The sequence below is a fragment of the Pseudophryne corroboree genome, chromosome 4, assembly GCF_028390025.1.
Source record: "Pseudophryne corroboree isolate aPseCor3 chromosome 4, aPseCor3.hap2, whole genome shotgun sequence".
In the NCBI taxonomy this organism is placed as follows: domain Eukaryota; kingdom Metazoa; phylum Chordata; class Amphibia; order Anura; family Myobatrachidae; genus Pseudophryne; species Pseudophryne corroboree.
The window spans coordinates 371797311-371825110 of NC_086447.1; the positions used below are offsets into that span (position 1 = coordinate 371797311).

General features: G+C 45.4%; 1 protein-coding gene across 6 annotated transcripts in view; it reads left to right on the top strand.

Moving 5' to 3' along the window:
- Positions 1-27800, top strand: part of CCDC150 (coiled-coil domain containing 150) — a 389117-nt gene that overhangs the window by 156364 nt on the left and 204953 nt on the right. For all 6 annotated transcript variants that reach the window (XM_063916595.1, XM_063916594.1, XM_063916598.1 and 3 more), the window contains 2 exons: positions 26461-26577; positions 26668-26797. In XM_063916595.1, the coding sequence (XP_063772665.1) occupies positions 26461-26577; positions 26668-26797 (247 nt within the window). The remainder of the gene's footprint in view (positions 1-26460; positions 26578-26667; positions 26798-27800) is intronic.

Below are 27800 nucleotides of genomic sequence, written 5' to 3' on the forward strand. Positions count from 1 at the left end.
AAGATCCTACTTTCCACCCCATTGTCCATTCCTTGTGGAGCCCAGTGTACCTCGCAGAAAGAGTTTTAACAAAGGTAAGTGCTTACCATAAAACTTTTTTTTTTTTTTTACTCTGGGTTATCTGTAATAAATTTCAAGTAAATCTGTATCCATACAGTATTTCTCCACTTTTGTTTTGTGATTGAATAGCTGCAGCCAACATCTACGGGTGGTATTCATGTGACCGCCGGTCAGCTGACCGACAGTCACATGACCTCCTCCACCAGCCCGACGGGTCACTATGCCGATGGTCGGCATGCCGACCAACAGGGACTATTTCCACTCGTGGGTGTCCACGACACCCATAGAGTGGGAATAGAACCCGTGGCGACCGCAGGTCGCCACCGAGCCCGCAAGGGGCTTGCTGCACTCACCCCTCCCCGCCGGGATCCCGGCGTCGGTAAGCTGACCGGCGGTCAGGAGACCGCCGGTCAGCAGTACTACACCCACATCTACAACTATTGCATCCACCACAAACCATGTTCTGTATCTTAATTTCTTTTTCATCCACTAGGGGTCACTGGAGTACTCTTGGTATATGGACTGGGCGTAGCCGGAAATGGCACATATTTAAATATTTAAATTAGTAACTGGCCATCCCCTCCATAATCCCATAGAGCCTTCAGTATTTTTCTGTGCCTCTAGCGGAAGGTACTGTGGACTGAATGTCCTGCGATTCTTCAAGCAAGATTATATTTGTTTTTTTCTACCTGATCCCTTCCCAACTTATCAGAGAAGTTCGGATTAGGGATCATTGGTGCTGCATTAGCAGCAGATGGTCTGCCGGCGCTCATACAAAGGGCCCCGCCATTGACCAAAATCAGCGCAGCTGATTGCAGCCACGGGCTGCACAAGGACGCAGGACGGCGCTTACAGGAAAGTCCCGTCATGGCCTCCGCAGGTGGTGCAGGTACTGAGCGGTAGGCAGCTCTCACTGCCGCCGCTCACTTACTTACTTTTTCTGTCTATTGCGGGCGGTCAGCTCACGCTGCCGCCCAGTATGGGGGGACTGTATGTGTTTATATACTATAACTGTAAACGTTCCCCTGCTGCCTGCCACTAGATACACCTTGCTGCCACTATAATGCTCCACTGGGTTTGCAGAGGGAGCCAGCGAGCGAACCCCGGCACTTCCGCAGGGCCGCTCGACCTTCCCCGGATCCCTTCATTGTCAGCACCCGGCGCCGCGGGGCGCTTGCAGTAACTAGCGAGCAGTTCCCGCCACTACCGCCGGAACGCTCGCCTCTCTCCGGCGTCCGCGCAATCCGTCCTCCTCCCTACGGCTCTGGTGGGGTGAGCGGCCGAGATGACCTCAGCTGCTGCCGCGGCCCGCACTGGCGGCCGCTCACCAATCTCCGGCGTGCAGTCCTTCACACGGCCGCGGTAAGACTCGCACTCCCCGTCTCCCGTCTGCTGAACAACGGGGGGGGGGGGGGGGGGGAGCAGTAAAAGAAGAAAGTGGGGGAAGTCGGCAGCCAGAATAAAGGCTGCACCTGCAAATAATACTCTTCTGCAGGAGAGAGAGGGGGGAGGAAACCTGCAGGGAGGCCCCAATAACTAAGCTGCGTTTAGGCAGCAAAATAATCAGGATTTTAAGCCTGTGGCCAATATCAGAGTCTCTGTTACTTATACAATATACCTGTCGGTGTGTATCTGTGTATGTATATATATGATATATATATGTATATGTATTTGTGTGTTTACACACTGATGGTATACAGATATGTATCTGCATATACATGTATTAATATATATCTATATGTTCATGGTTAAATATATATATATATATATATATATATATATGGAACTTGGTGTATCGGCAATCTTGCAATAAGCAAGCACATGGCCGGACACCATTTTAACATTACTTCCTGGTTCTTCCCAGGAAGTTGCTGCCCTACAACACTCGGCCTCTAGAGGAGCCGGGGTGTTAGGAATTTTATTTTCTTGGTTTTGTACAGCACAAGATGAACACGTGTGCTGTAATGTAGATTTATACACACTTTATTTACGTGGTAATAAGTCACGGTACTGGTCTATCCTTCTGTACTTGCTTGTCCGTGTACATAAGGAGTAAGTCTTAGGGTGTGTACACACGGTGAGATCCTTGCTATGTTCGATTTTTACTTGCGATTTCCCTTGAACTCCCCGGAGCCCAGATAGGACAGATTTTGACTAACTTTTCTTAAGATATGGACTATGTGTGCTTACGATTTTGGCTTATGTGAGATTTTGGCTTATGTGAGATGTCATTGACATGTGGGATGAACTAGATAGTACACCGATCTAGCAAGGATTGACTTGCCTGCACAGTCTATCTTTTCTTGCGATGCCGACCTGGCGAGGCCGCGCATCGGGATCGCAAGGTGACTTTCACCTTGCGATTTGCACTAACTTTTCTTGCGATTTTGACTATATAGTCAAAATCTCAAGAAAAAATCTCACCGTGTGTACACACCCTAAGACATAGCAGCTTTGCTGCAGAGTCCGTCGGACAAATAAGACTGCACATACGCACTATTGCCATTCCTCGTTGGGGGAGGCTGGCGTATATACTGACTGTGAACAATTGTTATTATTGTTTTATAATTTGACAGTTTCAGAGATACCCGTTGCAGTGTGTCCTACAGTATACAGCAGTAGGGGTGTTGTTTAACCTGGTTTGGGCCCGGTTTCGGCTTAACAGGGCAGTGGTTGCATGGCAAAACAGTTCACGTTTGCCCTACAAGAAGAACACCTTACGCTTCTCGCTGATCACACTTGTGAATCTGCTCAATATCTAGGTACAGTTTCTGTGGACGTCAGCCAGTTTAGTTCTCGCTTTTCAGTTTCACTAGTGCGGCACGACGTGCTTTTTCGCTACGTGCTTAACAGGACGGTGTCCGTTTCTAAACGAGAATAGAAACATTACCTTACGCTGCCCACAGGTTTCGTCCTGTCTTGGACAAATTCCTGAATAAATATACTCAGGATATAGTCTTTACATCTCGGTCCTTTCGGGCCCGTGCTACAGAAACAGCCACAGGCGGGTCAGGTGGCAGTGAACGTGGTTTTCGTTAACCTCTAATTGACTGATTGTCGTCAATATACGGTTAAAGTGCTGCTACCTACTTCCAGGCATCTTTAACCAGGGTTTCAGTGGCGTTTACAGCTAAGCCACTGAAAAGCCAGGGCTAGAATGAGTTTCCAGGCCATCGCCGATCGTCAGTTGTGGGCATCCACAGTTGGGGGATCCGCAATTTTGGGTTCGCAGTTTACCAGACAAAGGTTGATTGCTTTCCACCATTGCAATTTGCAAGACGGGTCTGCCTGGGTCAGAAGATAAAATCGCGGTTCTGCACACCGCCATACAAGCTCTAGTAGATTGAGCACTTTGACTGCAGTCAACAACAGAGTCACGGTCATTATTCCAGTTTGGGGTAGTTCCAAAGCTGGCTGAATCTGTCAGTCCGATACTGACCCTTCAGGTCAATCAGGGCGTCGCTTACTACACATTCATGAATACCTGCAGTTGGTGACTACAGGTTGAAATCCACAGTGATTCTGGATTTCAACAAGAATAAGTACTTAGACGCATCAGGCCTACTTAAGTTTGCAGTAAAAACCATTCTCGCTTTCAAGCGCTAACGTTTTGGCTTCGTATGGCGTCTAGGGTTGTCACAAGTAATGGCTATCGTGATAGCTCATCCCTGGAAGTGATAACAGTTCCGTGTTTTGCAGATCTGCTCATTAAAGCTCCGTCTCAAAACTTCGTCATGCAACGGCCCTTACTAACGTACAATAGCGTCGTTCAGCACGGTTAGATTGTTAACCTAGAGATATCAAGCCTCATTCCGTAACAACGGACTCATGCATAGGGATAATTCCGTGATTACACGGATTTACCTGCCTGAACATACCACACAAACTGTTCGTCATCACGTACAGTTCGTACGCAAGCCACGGACAGTCTTGATCCGTTTGGCCTTTTGCCTATTGGAAAGGAGAGTGACGTCTTTCGACTCACTCTACTTCGCAAGGAGTCACTCAGGTCATTTTCACCTGGAAGTTCTTGCACGCTCCTACATGTTCATCAAATAGTACGGTTGTCTCTAAGGGCCAGAGTTTCACTACTCTAGTGGCTCCAAGTACATAATTTTACCGCAGGGACAATGTTCGGCGTCTGGAATTGGATAATTCTAAATATGAACGCGAGTCTCAGAGGTTGGGGACCTGGGGTCCCAACTGATCAACTTCACAAATCACGGAAGATTTCGGTCAAACGCGCTGCGGCAAGCGGGCCACATGCTCCGTTCTCAGACTGTCCAAGTGCGGTCAGACAACACAACGGCGATCGCATATATCACCGATCAAGGACGGAATCGAAGTCGCATGACCATGCGGCAAGTTGCTCGATGTTCATTCTGGGAGTGAACAGCTGGAAGGCAGCTTATTCCAGGACACTGAGCATTGAATTCTTAAGTGTTCCAGATGTTGGTCCAGCGGTGGAGTTACCCACAGGGGTATCTATTGGCATCTCGCAAAAACAAATAAAAAAAAAACATCCAAGTATGTGTCCATCCCAGTATGTGTCCAGTACAAGAGCTCCGAAGGCAGCAGCTGTGGATGCTCTCACGATCGCGTGGCTGTACAGCGTTGTGAATCTGTTACAACATTTACGCTGCTTCCTCGGGTACTAAAATGGATCATACAAGACTCCATGACAGTCATACTAGTGGCGCCACATTGGCCTCAGAGGCCATGATTCTCGGATCTCCGCGAACTACTCGCAGCCGATCCTTCACCGCTCTCGCCACGTCCGGACCTGTCCCACTAGGGTCAGTTCTTTTACCCCGATTTAGCGCGGCAGCGTTTGACGGGGTGGCTGTTCAAAGCGCTCTCTTAAGAACGGATGGCATTCCAGAATCTGGTATACAAACCATGTTAGGGGCTGGGAAGCCAGTACGGCAGCTCATTATCACAAGGTTTAGCGTGCCTCTATAGGTTGGTGTGACGCTCAGAAGTTTCCAACATCATTTTCAAGTTGAAGAGAGAGTAGAGGTAATGGTGGCGCTGGCAGGCCTGTGTGTGTGTGCACCCTGGGATTAGCTGCCACCTGGTAAGGAGGTAGCCGGCCTCCTCAAGAGCAAAACAATTAAGAATAAATTACCAGGTGGGCGCTCAATACCAATTGATGGACACAATAATAAAAAAAACAATTTATTACATACATTAACAACATATAACACATAAAAATAAACTAAAAAATAAATATAACACATAAAAATAAAGACCACAATGCAGTATTCATATAAAACTGAGGAACATTGTTCCAAATAGAGGTTTCCGGAACCTCAGTTTTATATGAATACTGCATTGTGGTCTTTATTTTTATGTGTTATATTTATTTTTTAGTTTATTTTTATGTGTTATATGTTGTTAATGTATGTAATAAATTGTTTTTTTTATTATTGTGTCCATCAATTGGTATTGAGCGCCCACCTGGTAATTTATTCTTAATCATTTTCAATTTATCCCGTCTTTTAATATTTTTACAGACTGGGTTTGGTGAAGGATTATATTCTACACTCAAGGTGCAGGCCTCTGCATGTCAATTTACCTGCAAAGGTGTTTGGCTCCTTTGCCGATTGTACACACTTTCCTGCACGGTGTCCTCAGACGACCTCCATTTATACCACCTACAGCGCCATGGGACGTGATCTAGTTTTAGGTTTTTATTTACAGTCTTCATTTGTTGAATTCTTACAACAAGTGGATGTTACGTTTATCAATTGGTAAACACTTTTCTCTAACGTCCTAGTGGATGCTGGGGACTCCGTCAGGACTATGGGGAATAGCGGCTCCGCAGGAGACAGGGCACAAAAAGTAAGCTTTTAGGATCACATGGTGTGTACTGGCTCCTCCCCCTATGACCCTCCTCCAAGCCTCAGTTAGGTTTTTGTGCCCGTCCGAGCAGGGTGCAATCTAGGTGGCTCTCATAAAGAGCTGCTTAGAAAAAGTTTTTTAGGTTTCTTATTTTCAGTGAGTCCTGCTGGCAACAGGCTCACTGCTACGAGGGACTTAGGGGAGAGAAGTGAACTCACCTGCGTGCAGGATGGATTTGCTTCTTAGGCTACTGGACACCATTAGCTCCAGAGGGATCGAACACAGGCCCAGCCATGGAGTCCGGTCCCGGAGCCGTGCCGCCGACCCCCCTTGCAGATGCCGAAGTTGAAGAGGTCCAGAGGTCCGGAAACAGGCGGCAGAAGACTTTCAGTCTTCATAAGGTAGCGCACAGCACTGCAGCTGTGCGCCATTGTTGTCGGCACACTTCACACCAGCGGTCACTGAGGGTGCAGGGCGCTGGGGGGGGCGCCCTGGGCAGCAATGTATAATACCTTTTTCTATGGCTAAAATACATCACATATAGCCCTTGAGGCTATATGGATGTATTTAACCCCTGCCATATATCGCAAACTCCGGGAGAAGAGCCCGCCGTTTTAGGGGGCGGGGCCTATTCTCCTCAGCACACAGCGCCATTTTCCTGCTCAGCTCCGCTGTGAGGAAGGCTCCCAGGACTCTCCCCTGCACTGCACTACAGAAACAGGGTAAAACAGAGAAGGGGGGCATATTTTGGCAATATTTTTATATATTAAGCGCATATAACAGAAACAACACCTTTTAGGGTTGTTTATATACATTTTTATAGCGCTTTGGTGTGTGCTGGCAAACTCTCCCTCTGTCTCCCCAAAGGGCTAGTGGGGTCCTGTCTTCGATAAGAGCATTCCCTGTGTGTCTGCTGTGTGTCGGTACGTGTGTGTCGACATGTATGAGGACGATGTTGGTGTGGAGGCGGAGCAATTGCCGGTAATGGTGATGTCACCCCCTAGGGAGTAGACACCGGAATGGATGGCTTTAATTATGGAATTACGTGATAATGTTAGCACGCTGCAAAAGTCAGTTGACGACATGAGACGGCCGGAAAACCAGTTAGTACCTGTCCAGGCGTCTCAGGCACCGTCAGGGGCTGTAAAACGTCCCTTACCTCAGTCAGTCGACACAGGTACCGACACAGATGAATTTAGTGTCGACGGTGAAGAAAGAAACGTATTTTCCAATAGGGCCACACGTTATATGATCACGGCAATGAAGGAGGCTTTGCATATCTCTGATACTGCAGGTACCTCAAAGGGGGGTATTATGTGGGGTGTGAAAAAACTACCTGTAGCTTTTCCAGAATCAGAGGAATTGAATGACGTGTGTGATGAAGCGTGGGTTAACCCCGATAGAAAACTGCTAATTTCAAAGAAGTTATTGGCATTATACCCTTTCCCACCAGAGGTTAGGGCGCGCTGGGAAACACCCCCTAGGGTGGATAAGGCGCTCACACGCTTATCAAAACAAGTGGCGTTACCGTCTCCTGATACGGCCGCCCTCAAGGATCCAGCTGATAGGAGGCTGGAAACTACCCTGAAGAGTATATACACACATACTGGTGTTATACTGCGACCAGCAATAGCCTCAGCCTGGATGTGCAGTGCTGGGGTGGTGTGGTCGGATTCCCTGACTGAAAATATTGATACCCTGGATAGGGACAGTATTTTATTGACTATAGAGCAATTAAAGGATGCTTTTCTTTATATGCGAGATGCTCAGAGGGATATTTGCACTCTGGCATCGAGAGTAAGTGCGATGTCCATATCTGCCAGAAGAAGTTTATGGACGCGACAGTGGTCAGGTGATGCGGATTCCAAACGGCATATGGAAGTATTGCCGTATAAAGGAGAGGAATTATTTGGGGTCGGTCTATCGGATCTGGTGGCCACGGCAACAGCCGGAAAATCCACTTTTTTACCTCAGGTCACCTCCCAACAGAAAAAGACACCGTCTTTTCAGCCGCAGTCCTTTCGTTCCTATAAGAACAAGCGGGCAAAAGGACAGTCATATTTGCCCAGAGGCAAAGGAAGGGGTAGGAGGGTGCAGCAAGCAACTACTTCCCACGAACAGAAGCCCTCCCCGGCTTCTACAAAGCCCTCAGCATGACGCTGGGGCTGTGCAAGCGGACTCAGGGGCGGTGGGGGGTCGACTAAAGATTTTCAGCACACAGTGGGCGCGCTCACAGGTGGACCCTTGGATCCTGCAGGTAGTATCTCAGGGTTACAAGTTGGAATTCGAAAAGTCTCCCCCTCGCCGGTTCCTAAAGTCTGCTTTACCAACGTCTCCCTCAGAAAGGGCGATGGTATTGGAAGCCATTCACAAGCTGTATTCTCAGCAGGTGATAGTCAAGGTACCCCTCCTACAACAGGGAAAGGGGTATTATTCCACACTATTTGTGGTACCGAAGCCGGACGGTTCGATAAGACCTATTCTAAATCTGAAATCCTTGAACCTGTACATACAGAAATTCAAGTTCAAGATGGAGTCACTCAGAGCAGTGATAGCGAATCTGGAAGAAGGGGACTTCATGGTGTCCCTGGACATAAAAGATGCTTATCTGCATGTCCCAATTTACCCTTCACACCAAGGGTATCTCAGGTTCGTGATACAAAACTGTCATTATCAGTTTCAAACGCTGCCGTTTGGTTTGTCCACGGCACCTCGGGTCTTTACCAAGGTAATGGCCGAAATGATGGTTCTTCTACGAAGAAAAGGCGTATTAATTATCCCTTACTTGGACGATCTCCTGATAAGGGCAAGGTCCAGAGAACAGCTGGAAGTCGGAGTAGCACTAACCCAAGTAGTGCTTCAACAACACGGGTGGATTCTGAATCTTCCAAAATCTCAATTGACCCCGACGACACGTCTGCTGTTCCTGGGAATGATTCTGGACACTGTTCAGAAAAAGGTGTTTCTCCCGGAGGAGAAAGCAAGGGAGTTATCCGAACTTGTCAGGAACCTCCTAAAACCAGGAAATGTGTCAGTACATCAATGCACAAGAGTCCTGGGAAAGATGGTGGCTTCTTACGAAGCAATTCCATTCGGCAGATTCCACGCACGAATATTTCAGTGGGATCTGCTGGACAAATGGTCCGGATCGCATCTGCACATGCATCAGCGGATAACACTGTCACCAAGAACAATGACAGAAGCTGCAAGGATTCTTCGCTGGGCGGAAAATCATGTCATAGCACTGTCAGCGGTGTTCATTCCGGGAGTGGACAACTGGGAAGCAGACTTCCTCAGCAGACACGACCTCCACCCGGGAGAGCGGGGACTTCATCCAGAAGTCTTCCACATGATTGTGAACCGTTGGGAAAAACCAAAGGTGGACATGATGGCGTCCCGCCTCAACAAGAAACTGGACAGATATTGCGCCAGGTCAAGAGACCCTCAGGCAATAGCTGTGGACGCTCTGGTAACACCGTGGGTGTACCAGTCCGTGTATGTGTTTCCTCCTCTGCCTCTCATACCAAAGGTACTGAGAATTATACGGCTACGGGGAGTAAGAACAATACTCGTGGCTCCGGATTGGCCGAGACGGAACTTGGTACCCGGAACTTCAAGAGATGCTCACGGAAGAGCCGTGGCCTCTACCGTTAAGAAGGGATCTGCTTCAGCAGGGACCTTGTATGTTCCAAGACTTACCGCGACTGCGTTTGACGGCATGGCGGTTGAACGCCGGATTCTAAAAGAAAAGGGCATTCCAGAGGAAGTTATTCCTACCTTGATTAAAGCCAGGAAGGAAGTGACCGCACAACATTATCACCGCATTGGAGAAAATATGTTGCGTGGTGTGAGGCCAAGAAGGCCCCAACGGAGGAATTTCAATTGGGTCGATTCCTACATTTCCTGCAGGCAGGATTGTCTATGGGCCTCAAATTGGGGTCTATTAAGGTTCAAATTTCGGCCTTATCGATTTTCTTCCAGAAAGAATTGGCTTCAGTGCCTGAAGTACAAACCTTTGTCAAAGGTGTACTACATATACAGCCCCCGATTGTGCCTCCAGTGGCACCGTGGGATCTCAACGTAGTTTTGGATTTTCTCAAATCCCATTGGTTTGAGCCGCTCAAATCGGTAGATTTGAAGTATCTTACATGGAAAGTAACCATGCTACTGGCCCTGGCTTCAGCCAGGAGAGTATCAGAGTTGGCGGCTTTATCGTACAAAAGCCCATATCTGATTTTCCATTCGGACAGGGCAGAACTGCGGACGCGTCCTCAGTTTCTGCCTAAGGTGGTTTCGGCTTTTCACTTGAACCAGCCTATTGTGGTGCCTGCGGTTACTAGCGACTTGGAGGACTCCAAGTTGCTGGACGTTGTCAGAGCATTGAAAATATATATTTCAAGGACGGCTGGAGTCAGAAAATCTGACTCGCTGTTTATCCTGTATGCACCCAACAAGATGGGTGCTCCTGCGTCTAAGCAGACGATTGCTCGTTGGATCTGTAGCACAATCCAACTTGCACATTCTGTGGCAGGCCTGCCACAGCCTAAATCTGTAAATGCCCACTCCACAAGGAAGGTGGGCTCATCTTGGGCGGCTGCCCGAGGGGTCTCGGCATTACAACTTTGCCGAGCAGCTACGTGGTCAGGGGAGAACACGTTTGTAAAATTTTACAAATTTGATACTCTGGCTAAGGAGGACCTGGAGTTCTCTCATTCGGTGCTGCAGAGTCATCCGCACTCTCCCGCCCGTTTGGGAGCTTTGGTATAATCCCCATGGTCCTGACGGAGTCCCCAGCATCCACTAGGACGTTAGAGAAAATAAGAATTTACTTACCGATAATTCTATTTCTCATAGTCCGTAGTGGATGCTGGGCGCCCATCCCAAGTGCGGATTGTCTGCAATACTTGTACATAGTTATTGTTACAAAAATCGGGTTATTATTGTTGTGAGCCATCTTTTCAGAGGCTTCTTCGTTGTTATCATACTGTTAACTGGGTTCAAATCACAAGTTGTACGGTGTGATTGGTGTGGCTGGTATGAGTCTTACCCGGGATTCAAGATCCTTCCTTATTGTGTACGCTCGTCCGGGCACAGTACCTAACTGAGGCTTGGAGGAGGGTCATAGGGGGAGGAGCCAGTACACACCATGTGATCCTAAAAGCTTACTTTTTGTGCCCTGTCTCCTGCGGAGCCGCTATTCCCCATGGTCCTGACGGAGTCCCCAGCATCCACTACGGACTATGAGAAATAGAATTATCGGTAAGTAAATTCTTATTTTCTCTTAGCCTTAGCCTCTCAGCAAGGCGTGTTTTAACATAGGGTGGCTTGCATGACAAGGCCCCAATCTGGTGTTTTATGGTCATAGGGCGGAACTTCGCACAAATTCCGTGTTCCAGTTAAAGATCGTATAATGTCACGCATCAATTAATTAATGTAGTTCCTCGGTTATCAATATGTTCGAGAACTTAAGTTACTTTGAATGTGGTACACGCACTACGCGTTTATGTAACCCAAACAGTTGTACGTAGAACAGACACATTGTTCTCTATGGGTGGTCTTCTGTATGCCGGCGGTCGGGCTCCCGGCGCTCAGTATACCGGCGCCGGGAGCCCGACAGCCGGCATACCGACACTTATTTTCCCTCGTGGGGGTCCACGACCCCCATAGAGGGAGAATAAAATAGTGTAGCGCGCCACCGTGCCCGTAGCGTGGCGAGCGCAGCGAGCCCGCAAGGAGCTCATTTGCGCTCGCCACGCTGTCGGTAAGCCGGCGGTCGGGCTCCCGGCGCCGGGATACTGGTCGCCGGAAGCCCGACCGCCGGCCAGCCGTAGTGAACCCTTCTCTATAATGTAGTGAAGATGGCTTTACAAGCTTCCAAGCAGCCCTTATGTCATACGTCAGGCTTAGCTTCATAATAAGCTACAACGCCTACATCAGGGTCAGACCATTCCAAACGTTCTAGTGAACGTCATAAGCGGGCTTCAACCGCCTACATCAGTGTCAGACCATTCCATACGTTCTTTGGGAACGTCAGGAGCAGCAGGTCGTGGAGTTTCTACGAAACGGCGTAGACGAGCTGCTACATGGTCATCAGTACATGACCATCAGTGCGCATGTTGGTGCGCTTTTACAGGTTGGCTACGTTTGCGGCATCAGCATTTAGCTTTGGCCGTGTAGTGTTACAGGTGCCAAACAGCTCTCCCACCCAACGGGAAACTTTGGTACGTCCCAAGAGTACTCCAGTGACCCCTAGTGGATGAAAAAGAAAATAGGATTTTGGTACTTACCAGGTAAATCCTTTTCTTTGAATCCATAGGGGGCACTGGACGCCCACCCAGAGCAGTTTACCTGTCTTGTGGTAAGGTCTGTGGATCTTATGGTAACACTTTATCACCAATGCATTCGATGTTATGGTATCAACTGATTGTTATCAGTTCCGTTATGTGTCAACTTTAGGGTTGACCATTATATTATAATGTTATAGGTTCATATAATGTTATATGTAATTCTCTATGGTTCATCCTCTCTATCACTCCTGTTCGGCCCAGTAAAAATACTGAAGGCTCTATGGGATTATGGAGGGGATGGCCAGTTACTAATTTAAATATTTAAATATGTGCCATTTCCGGCTACGCCCAGTCCATATCCCAAGAGTACTCCAGTGCCCCCTATGGATTCAAAGAAAAGGATTTACCTGGTAAGTACCAAAATCCTATTATTCATGGCGAGAACAGGATAATGTAGTTGTCCTCATTTTTGTGAAGTTTTTTTTTTCCTCCTAACACACATACAGTTAGTTTGTTCTGATTATCATGCTATAAGATTTTGCATGGCAGATTGACTGACTATATAGCCTATCATAATTGTTCTTAATGGCTGAATCCAGTATAATCATATGAAACTTCCTAGTTCATGCGATGAAGCCATATATGCACCACTGTACATAATTGCGCTGGATTTTCCATCCTTTCCAGTTGATCTTGATATGACTGTATCGGATTTAGATTGTATATGGTGGAAAGCAGAGTTCGTCTTGTTTAATTAATGCTTCTTTTTTGTCTGCCTTGTACTTGGCTAGTTACAATTCTTTACATCAGGGGTGGGGAACCTTTTATCTACCAAGGGCTATTTGAATAATTATAAAATGCTTCAGGGGCCATACAAAAATTATCAACTTAAAAATGAGCCTTCTCCCTGTAGTTATGCCCCAAGTCAGTAGTTATACCCCCAGTAGTAATGCCCCCAGTCAGTAGTTATGCCCCCAGTCAGTTGTTATGCCCCAGTAGATATGCCCACAGTACATATGCCCCCAGTCAGTTGTTATGCCCCATTAGATATGCCCCCAGTCAGTTGTTATGCCCCATTAGATATGCCCCCAGTCAGTTGTTATGCCCCATTAGATATGCCTCCTGTAGTTATGCCGCATTAGATATGCTCCCTAGTAGTGCCGTTCACACACAAATATTAAAATAAAAAACCACAATACTCACCAGCCCCGCTCCTGCTTCCGCACCGTTGCCCTCCGCCTGGCCGCCCGCTCCTCGGAACTATCGGAGAGACGTCATGACATCTCTCCCATAGCGCCGCACATGTACATTGCCTGAGCCGGAAGTCAGAGCCAAGGAGTGAGCTCCTGCCTCCGGCTGCTGCTGAGGAGAAGGAACCTGGTGCCCACTGGTAACAAAATCTCAGCAGGCGCCTGGCATCTCCCTCGGTTAGGTGAGCCTGGCCGGGCCGGATCAAGTGCCTTTGCGGGCCTTATACGGCCCGCAGGCCTGAGGTAACCCACCCCTGCTTTACATTATGACAACTGAGATGCTACCTTGCTTACTGATGCCAAATCCTTTGCAGTCAGCCTAATTTGGTGAAAAAAGAAACATATAGAAAAAGAGAAAAAAAATAATGCAGCATAATTTTTTGGAACATATTTTGTGAATGTCTTTTTTTATTCAACGTTAGATGAGATTTGTTGTTAAGTCATTATTTGTAATGATTCCAGAAAGTTACTGTCATGGTTGTCCGGTAAAATGTTGAACCATAACATATTTGGTGTTTGTATTTATAAGTGGGGTTACTTAAACCTATTTATTAATATTATACCTTTACAACTTTAGAGCATTTTAATGCAAACATCTTTAGGGTAATGTGCTGTTGCCATATAAAGCTGATTTAATTCCAACTATGGGTGCATAATCTGTGATAAGTGGCTGCCTGAGCCGCGATAACACATGGGATCCGGGACTTATCCCCGATCCCATGTGTTTTCACACGATCGCAGGTACGTTTTCAGGCGATAGAAATGGACCCTAATTGGATACCACGATAATGACCATTGGTCAAAATTCACGATATTGAGCCGTTTCGATCCGCTGAAAATTGGAAAACCCTCCATAACCTCAATAATCATTTTATAGTGCAAACAAAAGGTAAGATTGCACTGCAGTAAAAGTGGTGACAAATTTTCTTTAGCTACATTCGTGAAAGAGTGTGAAGTCTGTGTACTGAAGGTGATACAAAATTGCAGACTGCCTAAATAAAGGCCTCCATACATCTGCAACGCATTTTCGCAATTTCCCGATCCCCCAACGCCTGGGTCGGGGAATTGGAAATATTCAACAAGTTTAAAATTTTTGATTCTCTTACTGAAAACGGTTATGATCAGCAAATCAGGAATTTTTAACATGAAGAATTTTCCCGACGGATTGCCAATCATCGATGGCCCTCGATCGGCAGTTCTAGGTGTATCAGAGCAATAGCAAGCAGGTGTATGGGTGCCTTAACTGTATGCTATATATTTAGTGTAGAACATTCAACGAGGATACTTATACAAGAAGTGTAAGATATTGCCACCTCTTCTGTAGACTTAACTATTTTTACTACAGAAAAGCTGTTTATTGAACTCTTAAAATTATTTGTAGATAAATCAATGTGTCCATATAGTTTGTAAGGGTGTACTACTGCTGACCGGCGGTCTCCTGACCGCCGGTCAGCTTACTGACGCCAGAATCCCGGCAGCATACCGACGCCGGGATCCCGGCGGGGAGGGGCGAGTGCAGCAAGCCCCTTGTTGGCGACCTGTGGTCGCCACGGGTTCTATTCCCACTCTATGGGTGTCGTGGACACCCACGAGTGGAAATAGTCCCTGTTGGTCGGCATGCCGACCATCGGGATAGTGACCCATCGGGCTGGTGGAGGAGGTCATGTGACTGTCGGTCAGCTGACCGGCGGTCACATGTATACCACCCGTTTGTAATATACAGGTGTTGCAACCGTTCGTTATTCCAGGTGTTTGGAGAAAAACAAGTGTAGTTCCACTACACAAAGGCCAAATATTTACAAAGTAACTCTGTATCTAGAACAAACAATGTTGTTTTGAAAGAGGTGCAAATACATGTTTGTTTTTTTCCATGCAGGGTAAATACTGGCTGTTTTTGCATGTCGTCCACAAATGTTAGCTTTATTTGTACACTGTAATTTAGATTTGATTTTGGAAATGCCGATCCCAAATCATAAGGTCCATGCAAACGGTGAGATTCGGGCTGACTGTGTTTTCGATACTGGCTTTTTCCGATTTTTGCTAAGTGTAAATTTTGACTATCTTTTCTACGAGATGCACAGTCTATCTAGGCTTGCGATGCCGACCGTGCATCGGCATTGCATCTGGATCGCAAGGTGACTTTCACCTTGCGATCTGCACTAACTTTCCTTACGATTTTGACTATATAGTCATAATCGTAAGAAAAAATCTCACTGTGTGTACACACCTTAACTCTTTCTGCACACGTTACATCTGCCCCACCTGCAGTGCAGCATGGTTTTACCAAGGAGCACAGTTACTTACCGTTTTTGCTTTGTTCTCAAGTAAGATCAGCCCCTCAGTGTTTTATTTTTTATCTTTAAGATTCAGTAAGGTAGTTGATACAGTTAGTATTTGATTAGGTTCTTGCCACAATAAATTAATTCAGGGACTGAAAATCCTTGGATTGTAAAATAGATTAAGCTTTTGCTAAAGAACTGGAGACAGAACACAGTAGTGAATGGTGGATATAGTTGTGTGTACAGTACTAGGAGGATTCTGAAAAACTTAATAAATGTTTTATTTTCTCTTACGTCCTAGAGGATACTGGGGTCCACATTAGTACCATGGGGTATAGACAGGTCCACTAGGAGCCTTGGGCAATTTAAGAAATCAATAGTGTGCACTGGCTCCTCCCTCTATGCCCCTCCTACCAGACTCAGTTTAGAAAATGTGCCCGGAGGAGCCGGTCACGCTTAGGGAAGCTCCTGAAGAGTTTGCTGCATTTATTTTCTGTTTGTTGTTTTCAGGCAGGACTGATTGGCACCAGACTGCCTGCTTTGTGGGACTTAGTTGGGAGAACGGCCCAACTTCCTAAAGAGGTAATGGTCCCATTTCTCCGCTAACAGGACACTGAGCTCCTGAGGGAGTCATTCGCAAGCCCCAACACGGCGAGCGTACCCTCCCGCAGCACGCCGCCACTCCTAACAGAGCCGGAAGATAGAAGAGTGGTGAGTACAGCGCCGGCGTCCCGGTTAGTGGGTTGCCGGCGGGAATGGTGGCACAAGGGTAGGAGCGCAGCTTGCACTCCAGGGGGCTCAGAGGACATACACAGCCGTGTGTCCCACTGTGAGGGGTGCGCTGAGCCACCAATGCATACCCACACTGTCTATCATACCTAACAAGGGTTTTAACCCTCTGTTAGGCATAAAAATTACCTCAGGCCAGTATAAAAAAGCGGGAAGCCGAGCGCCATTAAGGGGGCGGGGTTTCACTATGAGCAGATCCAGCAGCTCATCAGCGCCATTTTCCCTCTGCAGCTTACACTGACAGGTATCACAGGGAAGCGCAGCTCCTCCACAAAGACTCCACGTCTCCTCAGCGGTACCAGGGGGTCTTAGAAGGGGGGGGGGGGGGGGGGGGGAGTGTTGTAGTATACTAAGCCCTATTAAGGGACTTAATGTGGCGACCCAGCTAAGTTTTACTTGGCTACAAGGGCGCTGGGGGACTGGCTCCAATTTCTGTGTCTCCCTGAGGGCTCTGTGTGGGTTAAACTGTGTTTTCACCTTCTGTCTGTGGGTGTGTGTGTGACCCTTCACGTTACCATGTCCAGGGACTGTTTCCTTCCCCGGAGACTCACTACCCTGTACTCAGGATAGTGCACATTCTCAGGCTAGTGGGGCTGAACCCCCATGGTTAGCTTCCGTTAAACGGATGATATCTAATATTTCTACTAAATTATCCCATAATGAGAAAGAGACGCAATTCTTAAGACAGTCTATGGATGACCTGATGAATAGAGATTCAGTTCCCATACCAGCGTCTTAAACCCCCACCATTTGCCCACAAAAGCGTACTCTGGCGCAGCTCATGCAGGATGATACTGATGACGATACATCAGATCCAGAGGAGGGTGAAGTGGATGCGAGTGGGGGGGATGCGGCCCTGTCACAAGCAATACAGGCCCTGATAGAGGCTATCAGAAATGTCCTGCACATTCCTGACAAGACGGCGGAGATAGAGGAGGAATCTTATTTTAATGTAAAAAAAAAATCCTCAGCTACTTTTCCTGAATCAAAGGAACTAATGGCCCAGTTTGAAGAAACTTGGGCTAACCCTGACAAAAAATTTCAGAACCCTAAAAGATTAATTACATCCTTTCCCTTTCCTCTGGAAGATAGAAATGGGAAAACCCGCCGATTGAGGACGCATCAGTATCTAGGTTGTCACGTAAGATAGTCTTACCTGTTCCTGGGGCAGCATCCTTAAAGGACACAGCTGACCGCAAGATTGAGAACACTCTCAAATCGTTATACACTGCTGCTGGGGTGGCCCAGAGTCCCACTATTGCTTGCGCACGGATCACTAAAGCCATTGCAAAGTGGTCAAGTAACCTAATTGACGAATTGGATACCCTACCCAGGGGGGAGATAGTTTTACTCCTGCAGCATATTTAAGACTCTGCTAACTTTATGGTGGAGGCCATAAAGGAAATTGGTTTGCTCAACGCACGCACCACTGCCATGGCAGTGTCAGCACACAAGAGCTTGTGACTATTCCAGTGGACTGCGGATTCCAGGAAAGGCGTGGAAAACCTACCATTCACAGGTGAGGCCTTTTTTTGGAGATGAACTGGATAAGTGGGTATCCAAGGCTACGGCGGGTAAGTCTACGTACCTTCCTTCAGTCGGACAATGTGACTTCAGTAACGTACATAAACCGACAGGGCGGAACGAAGAGCAGAGCAGCAATGTCAGAGGTAACAAGAATTCTCCTCTGGGCAGAAAGACACTTGGTGGCGCTGTCTGCAATCTTCATTCCGGACGTAGACAACTGGGAAGTGGACTTCCTCAGCAGACACGACCTCCACCCGGGAGTGTTGGGGCCTTCACCCAAAGGTGTTCAAGTCCTTAACACGTGGGTGGGGAATTCCACCGATAGACATGATGGCCTCTCGTCTTAACAAGACGCTAAAGCGGTATTGTTCCAGGTCGAAGGACCCGCAAGCAGTGGTGGTAGACAAAGACTCCATGCGTCTACCAAATGGTTTACGTGTTTCCACCTCTTCCACTGATCCCAAGAATTCTCAAACAAATAAAAAGGGAAAAGGTTCAAGCAATTCTCATTGCTCCAGATTGACCAAGAAGGCCCTGGTACGCGGATCTACTGGAGATGCTCCTGGAGGACCTGTGGCCTCTACCTCTGCAAGAGGATCTTCTACAACAGGGGCCGTTTGTCTATCAAGACTTCCCGCGGCTACGTTTGACAGCATGGAAGTTGAGTGTCAGATTTTAGCCTGGAAAGGCATTCCGAACAAGGTTATTCCAACTCTGATCCATGCCGGGAAAGGGGTAACGTCTAAACATTACCACCGTATTTGGAAAAAATGTCTCGTGGTGTGAAAGCAGGAAACTTCCTGCAGTGGAATTTCAACTGGGACGTTTTCTCCTTTTTCTACAGTCAGGTGTGGATGTGGGCCTACGTTTGTGCTCCTTGAAGGTCCAGATTTCGGCCTTACCCATTTTCTTCCAGAAACAATTGGCTTCCCTCCCTGAGGTTCAGACGTTCCTGAAGGGGGTTCTGCACATCCAACCGCTCTTTGTGCCTCCCACGGCACCTTGGGATCTGAACGTGGTGTTGCAGTTCCTACAGTCGGAATGGTCTGAGCCTTTACAGGAGGTTGACGTAAAGTTTCTAACGTGGAAGACCGTTACACTATTGGCCTTAGCTTCTGCAAGGCGTGTGTTCGAACTGGGGGCGTTATCTCACAATACCCCCTATTTGATTTTTCATGAAGATAGAGCTGAACTCAGAACTCGTCAGCAATTTCTTCCTAAGGTGGTGTCTGCATTTCATATCAACCAACCTATTGTGGTTCCGGTGCTTACTGACACCTCTGCTACCTCAAAGTCCTTGTATGTTGTGAGGGCTTTGAAGATCTACGTGAAGCGGACAGCTCGTCACAGGAAATCTGACTCGCTGTTTGTTCTCTATGATCCCAAGAAAATTGGGTGTCCTGCTTCAAAGCAGTCTATTGTTCGCTGGATCAGGCTTACTATCCAGCATGCTTATTCATCAGCAGGATTGCCGGTTCCTAAAGTACAAGCCCACTTTACTAGGTCAGTGGGTTCTTCTTGGGCGGCTGCCCAGGGTGTCTCGGTTTTACAACTCTGCCGAGCAGCTACTTGGTCGGGTTCGAACCTGTTTGCTAAGTTCTACAAGTTCGATACTTTGGCCTCTGAGGGCCTTCAGTTTGGTCAATCAGTTCTGTAGGAACCTCTGCACTCTCCCACCCGGTTTGGGAGCTTCGGTACATCCCCATGTGGACCCCAGTATCCTCTAGGACTTTAAAATCCTATTTTCTCTAATTACATACCGGTAAATCCTTTTCTCGTAGTCCGCCCAGTGCTTCGTTTTTCCTGCACTGTTACTTTGTTAAGTAATGTTGGTTCAGCTGTTGCTGTTCCTGTTCAAGTGGGTTAGTATGGCTTTCCCCTTGTTTGTGTGTGCTGATTCGGAATCTCACCACTGTTCTGTTACATCCTTCCTCAGGATATGTCTGTCTCCTCTGGCACAGTTTCTAGACTGAGTCTGGTAGGAGGGGCATAGAGGGAGGAGCCAGTGCACACTATTGATTTCTTAAAGTGCCCAAGGCTCCTAGTGGACCCATCTATACCCCATGGTACTAATGTGGATCCCAGTATCCTCTACGGACTACGAGAAAAGGATTTACTGGTAGGTAATTAAAATAGTATTGTTGGTACACACTTTTTATATCCTTGCACGTAGTAGTATTTTGACTGACACAGTACACCAGGGGTGGTGAACCTTTAGCCCTCTAGCTGTTGTTGAACTACACAAACCAGCATGCCCTGCTACAGTTTTGCTATTTGGCCATGCTAAAACTGTTGCAGGGCATGCAGGGATGTGTAGTTCAACAACAGCTGGAAGGCCGCAGTTCATTACACTATTAGGTGTTGTCTCTGTATATTGTTTATTTGTAGATTTTGGCATCATGATTTCAGTGAGGAAAGGACTGTTATGTATAATGCAAGTGTTCTGTTCTCATTCAAAACAGTTTTTTGTTCGTTTGCACACTTTATATGCTTTGTACCAAGGAATATCAATATTTGTGGAGACCGGTGCACCATTAGTATCAGATTTGATATCAGAATTAGAAAAAGAAGATAAAATGCTCTGTTATAATTAAAACTATCTTGCAAATTTCTTATTTTATATTGAAGTTTTATTAATGAATTGTTCTGAGAAACTGGTTGCTGATAATAAGTTGTTTCTGTAATCCATAAGAGAACTAACAAGTTTCAGAAAGTTCTCATCCTATATAAAAAAAGGATAACAGGTTTAGTCTCATATCTGAAGTGCTAGGTACCAGAAGTATTTTTTATTTTCTAAAATTTTTCTGTATTTTGGAATATTTGCATATCATAATGAAATATCTTGGCCAGGGGCTTAACTACCTATGGGCCAGCGGTGCCTGGCACACAGCGCAAAAGCACTGTGGGCGCAGGACCGCCGCCAGAACCTGTGGGGCCGCGACTACCACCGCTAGCTGCAGCGCTGGCAGCAGTGACTGGTGAGGTACGCCTGGCCCCTTCTCCCGCAATTACCGCGATGGTTGTGTGTATGTTGTTCCCTTAGTGATTAGCGCTACGCTACCTTGCCGCGACCACCAGCGCTGCAGCTGCCCGCTTCCCACACCCGGCTGCAGCTCCTCCAGCTGCCCAAAGCCCCGCCTACTTACCTCCTTGAGACACGCCCCCCCATATGTCTGTCTGCTGTATGTAGATTACAGCAGCAGGCAGTAAGAGAGTGCTTCCCATGCGATCAGATCACCGTCCCCCCGCGCTGCCAGTCTTGCTGTGTGTGGAGAGGGATTTCCAGGGGACAGAACAGAAGCTGGCAGCTGAAGTAAGTAGTGCAATACACACTCTCTCTCTCTTTGCATACACACACACAAACACTCTTTGCGCACATATACACACACTCACTCCTTTACCTAGCTAGCATAATGTGTATAAGGGGCTTTTCTATGGTGTAACACAAATAAGGTGACAGACGGACGCTGCTGCGCTGTGTAATGTGACTGACGTATGCTGCTGCACTGTGTAATGTGACCGACGGACGCTACGCAATGTGACTGACGGACCCTGCTGTGCACTGTAATGTGACTGAAGGACGCTGCTGCACTGTGTAATGTGACTGACGGACACTACTGTACGGTGTAATGTGACCGTCGGACATTACTGTACGGTGTAATGTGACCGATGAAGGCTACTGTGCAGTGTAATGTGACCGATGAATGCTACTGTGCGGTGTAATGTGACCGACGGACGCTACTGTGCTGTGTAATGTGACCGACGGACGCTACTGTATGGTGTAATGTGAACAACGGACGCTGCTGCGCTATGTAATGTGACTGACGGATGCTACTGTGCTGTGTAATGTGACCGACGGACACTACTGTACGGTGTAATGTGATCGACCCGACTCTACTGTGCAGTGTAATGTGACCGACGGAAGCTACTGTGCGGTGTAACGCGACCAACGGATGCTACTCTGTGGTGTAATGTGACCGACAGATGCTACTGTGTGGTGTAATGTGATCGTTGGACGCTACTGTGCGGTGTAATGTGATCAATGGATGCTAAGTTGCGGTGTAAAGTGACCGTTGGATGCTACTGTGTGGTGTAATGTGACCGTTGGACGCTACTGTGTGGTGTAATGTGACCGTTGGACGCTACTGTGTGGTGTAATGTGACCGACGGATGCTAATGTGCATTGTAATGTGATAGACGGATTCTACTGTCTGGCGTAATATGAATTGGTACAATTCTATGGCGATGCCCCGTCCCCATAAAGCCACGTCCCTAAATATTTGGTGCACGCCTGCGGCACGCACTGCCCTATTTTAATTAGGGGGGGGGGCACCAATTCTCTCTTTGGCACAGGGCACCAAAGGCCTAGTTACCGCTCTGGCCTGCCTTATGTGTAAAAAAAAGGGGGATTGCCTGCCATAATGTGTAAAAAGGGGGACTCTACCTGCTTAATGTGTAAAAAGGGGGACTCTGCTGCTGTAATGTGTAAAAAGGAGATCTTTGGCCATGCACCTTCCCCATGAAACAACGTCCCTATATTTGTGGCGTACACTGGCCTTGTTTTGTATATGGTGGGGGGCGATGCTGTTTCTTGCACACAGCGCTAAAATGTCTAGTTACGGCACTGATCTTGGGGATGGTACCCAAGTCTAATCATGAAATTCATTTATGTGTGTTATACACCTTATACACAGTTTGTGTACACTTTGTTATACACAGTTTGTGTACACTTGTATGATACAAAGTTTGTGTACATTGAACTATCAGAGAGCAAAGGCATCATTATCAGTCGCACTCAAAATATGTCTCAATTTTCTCGCAATTTTCACTTTGTAATCTTACAGAAAGGACAACATTTACTTCACATATAAATAGCAGTCAGATTAATCCAGCAAATTATTAACCTATTTGGTCTTTCATTAATTATACCTACAGGTGCACCTTCCCTTGTAGAGCACAAACAATATCATAAATACATACGTACATTCAATAAAACAATTCAAAATTGTAATTGTAATGTGCATAATTCAAAGAGCTCCTCTTCCCTGATGACGTTTGGACTACCTAGACAAAACACATAGCAAACCAAGTTGCACCAGCCTCTCACAAGCACAGGACACCTGACAGTTCTGCATCAGATTGCTATAACAAATACATGCTGAGTCTGACATATTCAAAAATCTGATATCCAAATGTTGTTGTTCTCTTTAGTGTAACATAATAAAGGTAATCATTCATTACAGTTTAGTCTTGTTATTTATGTGTCCATTTTCACATTGTACAGCACCATTGGTGACTTTTTGCACTGAATTTTCTTTTTGTGGAATCCTGCTTTGCATGTCCCAATTAATCTCCCTACCAAATTTGTTGATATTCTAGTTGTTAGATGAAAGGTACTGACTGCTTTGAATAGGGGACATTTAATTATGGCCATCCTGTGTATATGTAAACAGATGCTTGTAAATGAAGGCAGCATAACTTTAGGATCTAATTGAAGAGTGCATGCCATATAATCAATTACCATGTAAAAAACAAGAAGGCAGAACATCAATACGCCTATGGAATACAATGCATAATGTAGAAATCCAAATAACACATGGCATTGTATAGACAACACATTGTATTAGGGCAGTGGTTCCCAAACTGTGTGCCGTGGCACCCTGGTGTGCCTCAGGGGAATTGGAGGGGTGCCTTGTATTGGGGGTCCACGATCAAATACATTTATTCATGGTCAATGTAATAAGCAAAACCAGTGCTGGTTGCTGCCAATTATAAAATATTAGGACAAACAGAAGCGAATCCTGTCCCTCATCACACAACTGACCCTAAGGATTACATAATTTAGAAGCATGATTACCTTGATTTAATATCTTTTTTTCAAAATTTCCCAGTAAGATTCTTTTGGACTATGGGTGCCGTGATTCTGAAACTCTAGGGCGTCGTGATAAAAAAAAAAAAAAAGTCATCCTGAAGTGATACAGTGGCACAATGGCACTGCGGTGTGGTACATGCACCTTTTTCAAGGGCTCTTGTATGTGCTTATAGTGTGTACAGTTTCTATATTCTCCCTGCATGGTTTCTTCCCACATTCCAAAAACGTACTGGTAGGTTGCTAGGATTCTGACAACAAATGAAGCCTAGTTTATATGTATGCCCATGTAATAGGGAATATGGACTAACTAATGACTACCTTTTCTCTATAAAGAAAAAACGAATACAGGAACTGCGCAATCTATTCTGTTGTGGATATTTAATCTCACATAAAATGTAATCTTTACATACACACATACATATAATACTTGATACCGGCCAGCATCACATACAATGTTAATACATAAAACCAATTAATAGATAATTATGCTCAATAATATCTAATAATATTCAACTCCAAAATATATTACTTTCGTTCTGAGTCGCTCAAGACCACATTTAGCACCTCTGTTCTGAATATGCTGTTTATATTTCCCTTCTATATATATAAACATGCAATGTTAGTGAGGTTACTGCAGTTAGTAAAACCAATCAAGCAAGGATAGATTGTCCAACGTTGATAATTAGTAGCAAAAAGACATGCAAAAAGTCTCTTATTCCAGATGTTAATAATTCAGCATAGCATGCATTGATAGGGATCCTTATTGCCAGATGAACCTTCTTTTCACATTAATAGGGACTACAAAACGTCACAAACGTCCATCAATTAGAAGCACTTTCCATAATATAAAGGCTCCTGCTGTTTAGCCAAGCAGATCATGCGTGATTTTAGCCTCTTATATAACAGTTTGTGTCATTCATATAGTCCAAAATATATTATACTGTGCCTGTATGGTGTCTTTGAACAACCCCTCCTGGCTGGATCAGCCTTCTCTGGAGCCTCCGGGTATTTTTCAAAGGCGCACTTTTTCTCTCCCAGCCAACGATGGAGCTGTCACTCCTGCGGCCGGCTCGCTGATATCTTTTGCTGCTGGATCCTGTATGTGGAAGTGATGACAGACACATTTCCCCGCCTATAATTACGTCAGCGGCTTCCTCAGTGTCTAATACTCCCACTTTCATTCATCTGGTTTAAATACGCAATCGCGCCAATCGTGCATGCGCAGAACTACTGCGGGTCAAGCCTCATTTTGATTATAGATTTCAGCATATAGACGTCTCCGTTTTTGTACTCAATTCTGTTTTGTATATACACTGTATGTTTATTAGTATGATTTCGCTTATATATTCTACTCTATTTGGAGCCTATGGATAATTATTAGATTCATTAAAATAATATAAATACACAACAGTATTCTAATACATATTTATATATCTTACTCATCATTGGCATCGCTCAATATTCCCACAAACTACCTACTACCGCCATCTAGTGGTTAAAAATGATATCCTATTTTTGTGAATTCCAAACCATCTCTACTGGATATATGTATACTCTAATTTATACTTATCTATACTCGGCATTTAGCCACCTATATCATCAATTTCATATATATTTATTCTTATCAATTACCCCCCTCTTGATAGAGAACAACTAATAGTTATAAATTATTCTTACACATTTTTAACATTTACATATAGAGCCACGAGAATCCTACATATATACCCCTTGATACGGTATTATCCCCATCTACACCCCATTAAGTTCCACCATATCATTAAGACCTGACTGTACTAATGTATCCAATCTAAAGATCCAGAGGCTAAAATCACGCATGATCTGCTTGGCTAAACAGCAGGAGCCTTTATATTATGGAAAGTGCTTCTAATTGATGGACGTGTGTGACGTTTTGTAGACCCTATTAATGTGAAAAGAAGGTTCATCTGGCAATAATGATCCTTATCAATGCATGCTATGCTGAATTATTAACATCTGGAATAAGACTTTTTGCATGTCTTTTTGCTACTAATTATCAACGTTGGACAATCTATCCTTGCTTGATTGGTTTTACTAACTGCAGTAACCTCACTAACATTGCATGTTTATATATATAGAAGGGAAATATAAACAGCATATTCAGAACAGAGGTGCTAAATGTGGTCTTGAGCGACTCAGAATGAAAGTAATATATTTTGGAGTTAAATATTATTAGATATTATTGAGCATAATTATCTATTAATTGTTTTTTTTGTATTAACATTTTATGTGATGCTGGCCGGTATCAAGTATTATATGTATGTGTGTATGTAAAGATTAAATTTTATGTGAGATTAAATATCCACAACAGAATAGATTGTGCAGTTCCTGTTTTCGTTTTTTCTTGGTTACTATATAAAGGGTTAAAACCAAAAACCCTTGGGGATTGCAGCATCTATCTGTAATCAATCACAGCGCCAGGAGTGTGTGGTTTTGGATTGTTTTCTCTATAAAGCTCTGCATAATATGTGTGCGTTATATATTTTACTGTTAATAAATAATGACGTCCTCCCCAGTTACAAGAGAAGCTATCACAAGACGCTGATCTGCGGGCCGTGCTTGAGAAGGAGCGGGATGTTCTGTTGCTTATGTTGCAGGACCTGACAAAAGCTATTGAAAAGGAGAGAAAACATGTAAGCAGTATATGCTGTTTTATTATCCTAGATCCGTAAGATATACACAGTCAGTAATAACACCTATTTCTATCTGTGAATGCATTACAGGTACAGGAGCTACAGCTGCACTGCCAGACTGTGTACAGAGAAGGACAGGAAGTGAGGGATAAATTACAGGAGGTAGAACCAAGGTGTCAGAAACTGGAAATGAAGAATAAGCAGCTCCAGTCTGACTTGGGTATGCAGGAAAAGTAGAACAAGTGTTGTATGCAACGTGTTGAATACATTAAAAGCAGAGTATTAATCTGTTATCTTTGGTTCCTTAGTTCGCATTGGTGACTGTGCACCCAAATGTTAAAAAAACAAAAAAGATTCTTCCGGACTTGTGTTCCATTTTTCTTGCCCTTTTACCTGTCCCCACAATATGAGCCTAGTTCATGAAGTTTATAAACACAGTTTATACATCTACCCCAGGTCTTGTCAAAATTCTGAGGACATCCATAACAAGTGCATGTTGCTCTGGGTCTCTTACATGCGGAATGGCTGTTTTCTCACATACACATGTATATGTGTATGTATATTTACAAATGAAAAAGAGTATATGTGGATCCTTACGGTTTATATGGTAGAGTCTGACATGAGTAAAGTTTGCTTTACTAAGCATACCCAGTGCTCAGTATTAGTGCTGAGGAAGCCTGAGTCCTGTGAGGTGTTGAAGACACACACGTGCAGATTGTGGTCATTGGCTGAAAGTATTAATTTGCTTTATAAAAGCTTACAGTCTGATTTGGGGTTAGATGTTTGGTTGGCTTCAGGCATTTTTCTCAAACAACCAAACTGCTCAGTCTATTTGCCAAATGAGGAAGGAAGAAATAGGAGGGAAATACCCTCTGCATGCAGATGATAGTGCTGGACACTCAAACAGATGCAGGACATCTGCATACTGCAAGTGCTATATTCTGTGTTCTCTGTGGAAAAGTGACCGGTTATCTTTAAAGACAAATATTTTCTCTGTATGGTCATTTATTCAATGTATTATTTTTTCAAAGCTTTTTCTTTTTTTAATGGGGGTGATTCTGAATTGTGCATAACAAAAACAAACACTTTCATCTTAGAACTTTTCTCTAACGTCCTAGAGGATGCTGGGACTCCGTAAGGACCATGCTGGGACTCCGTAAGGACCATGGGGATAGACGGGCTCCGCAGGAGACATGGGCACTTTAAGAAAGACCTCCCTCTAT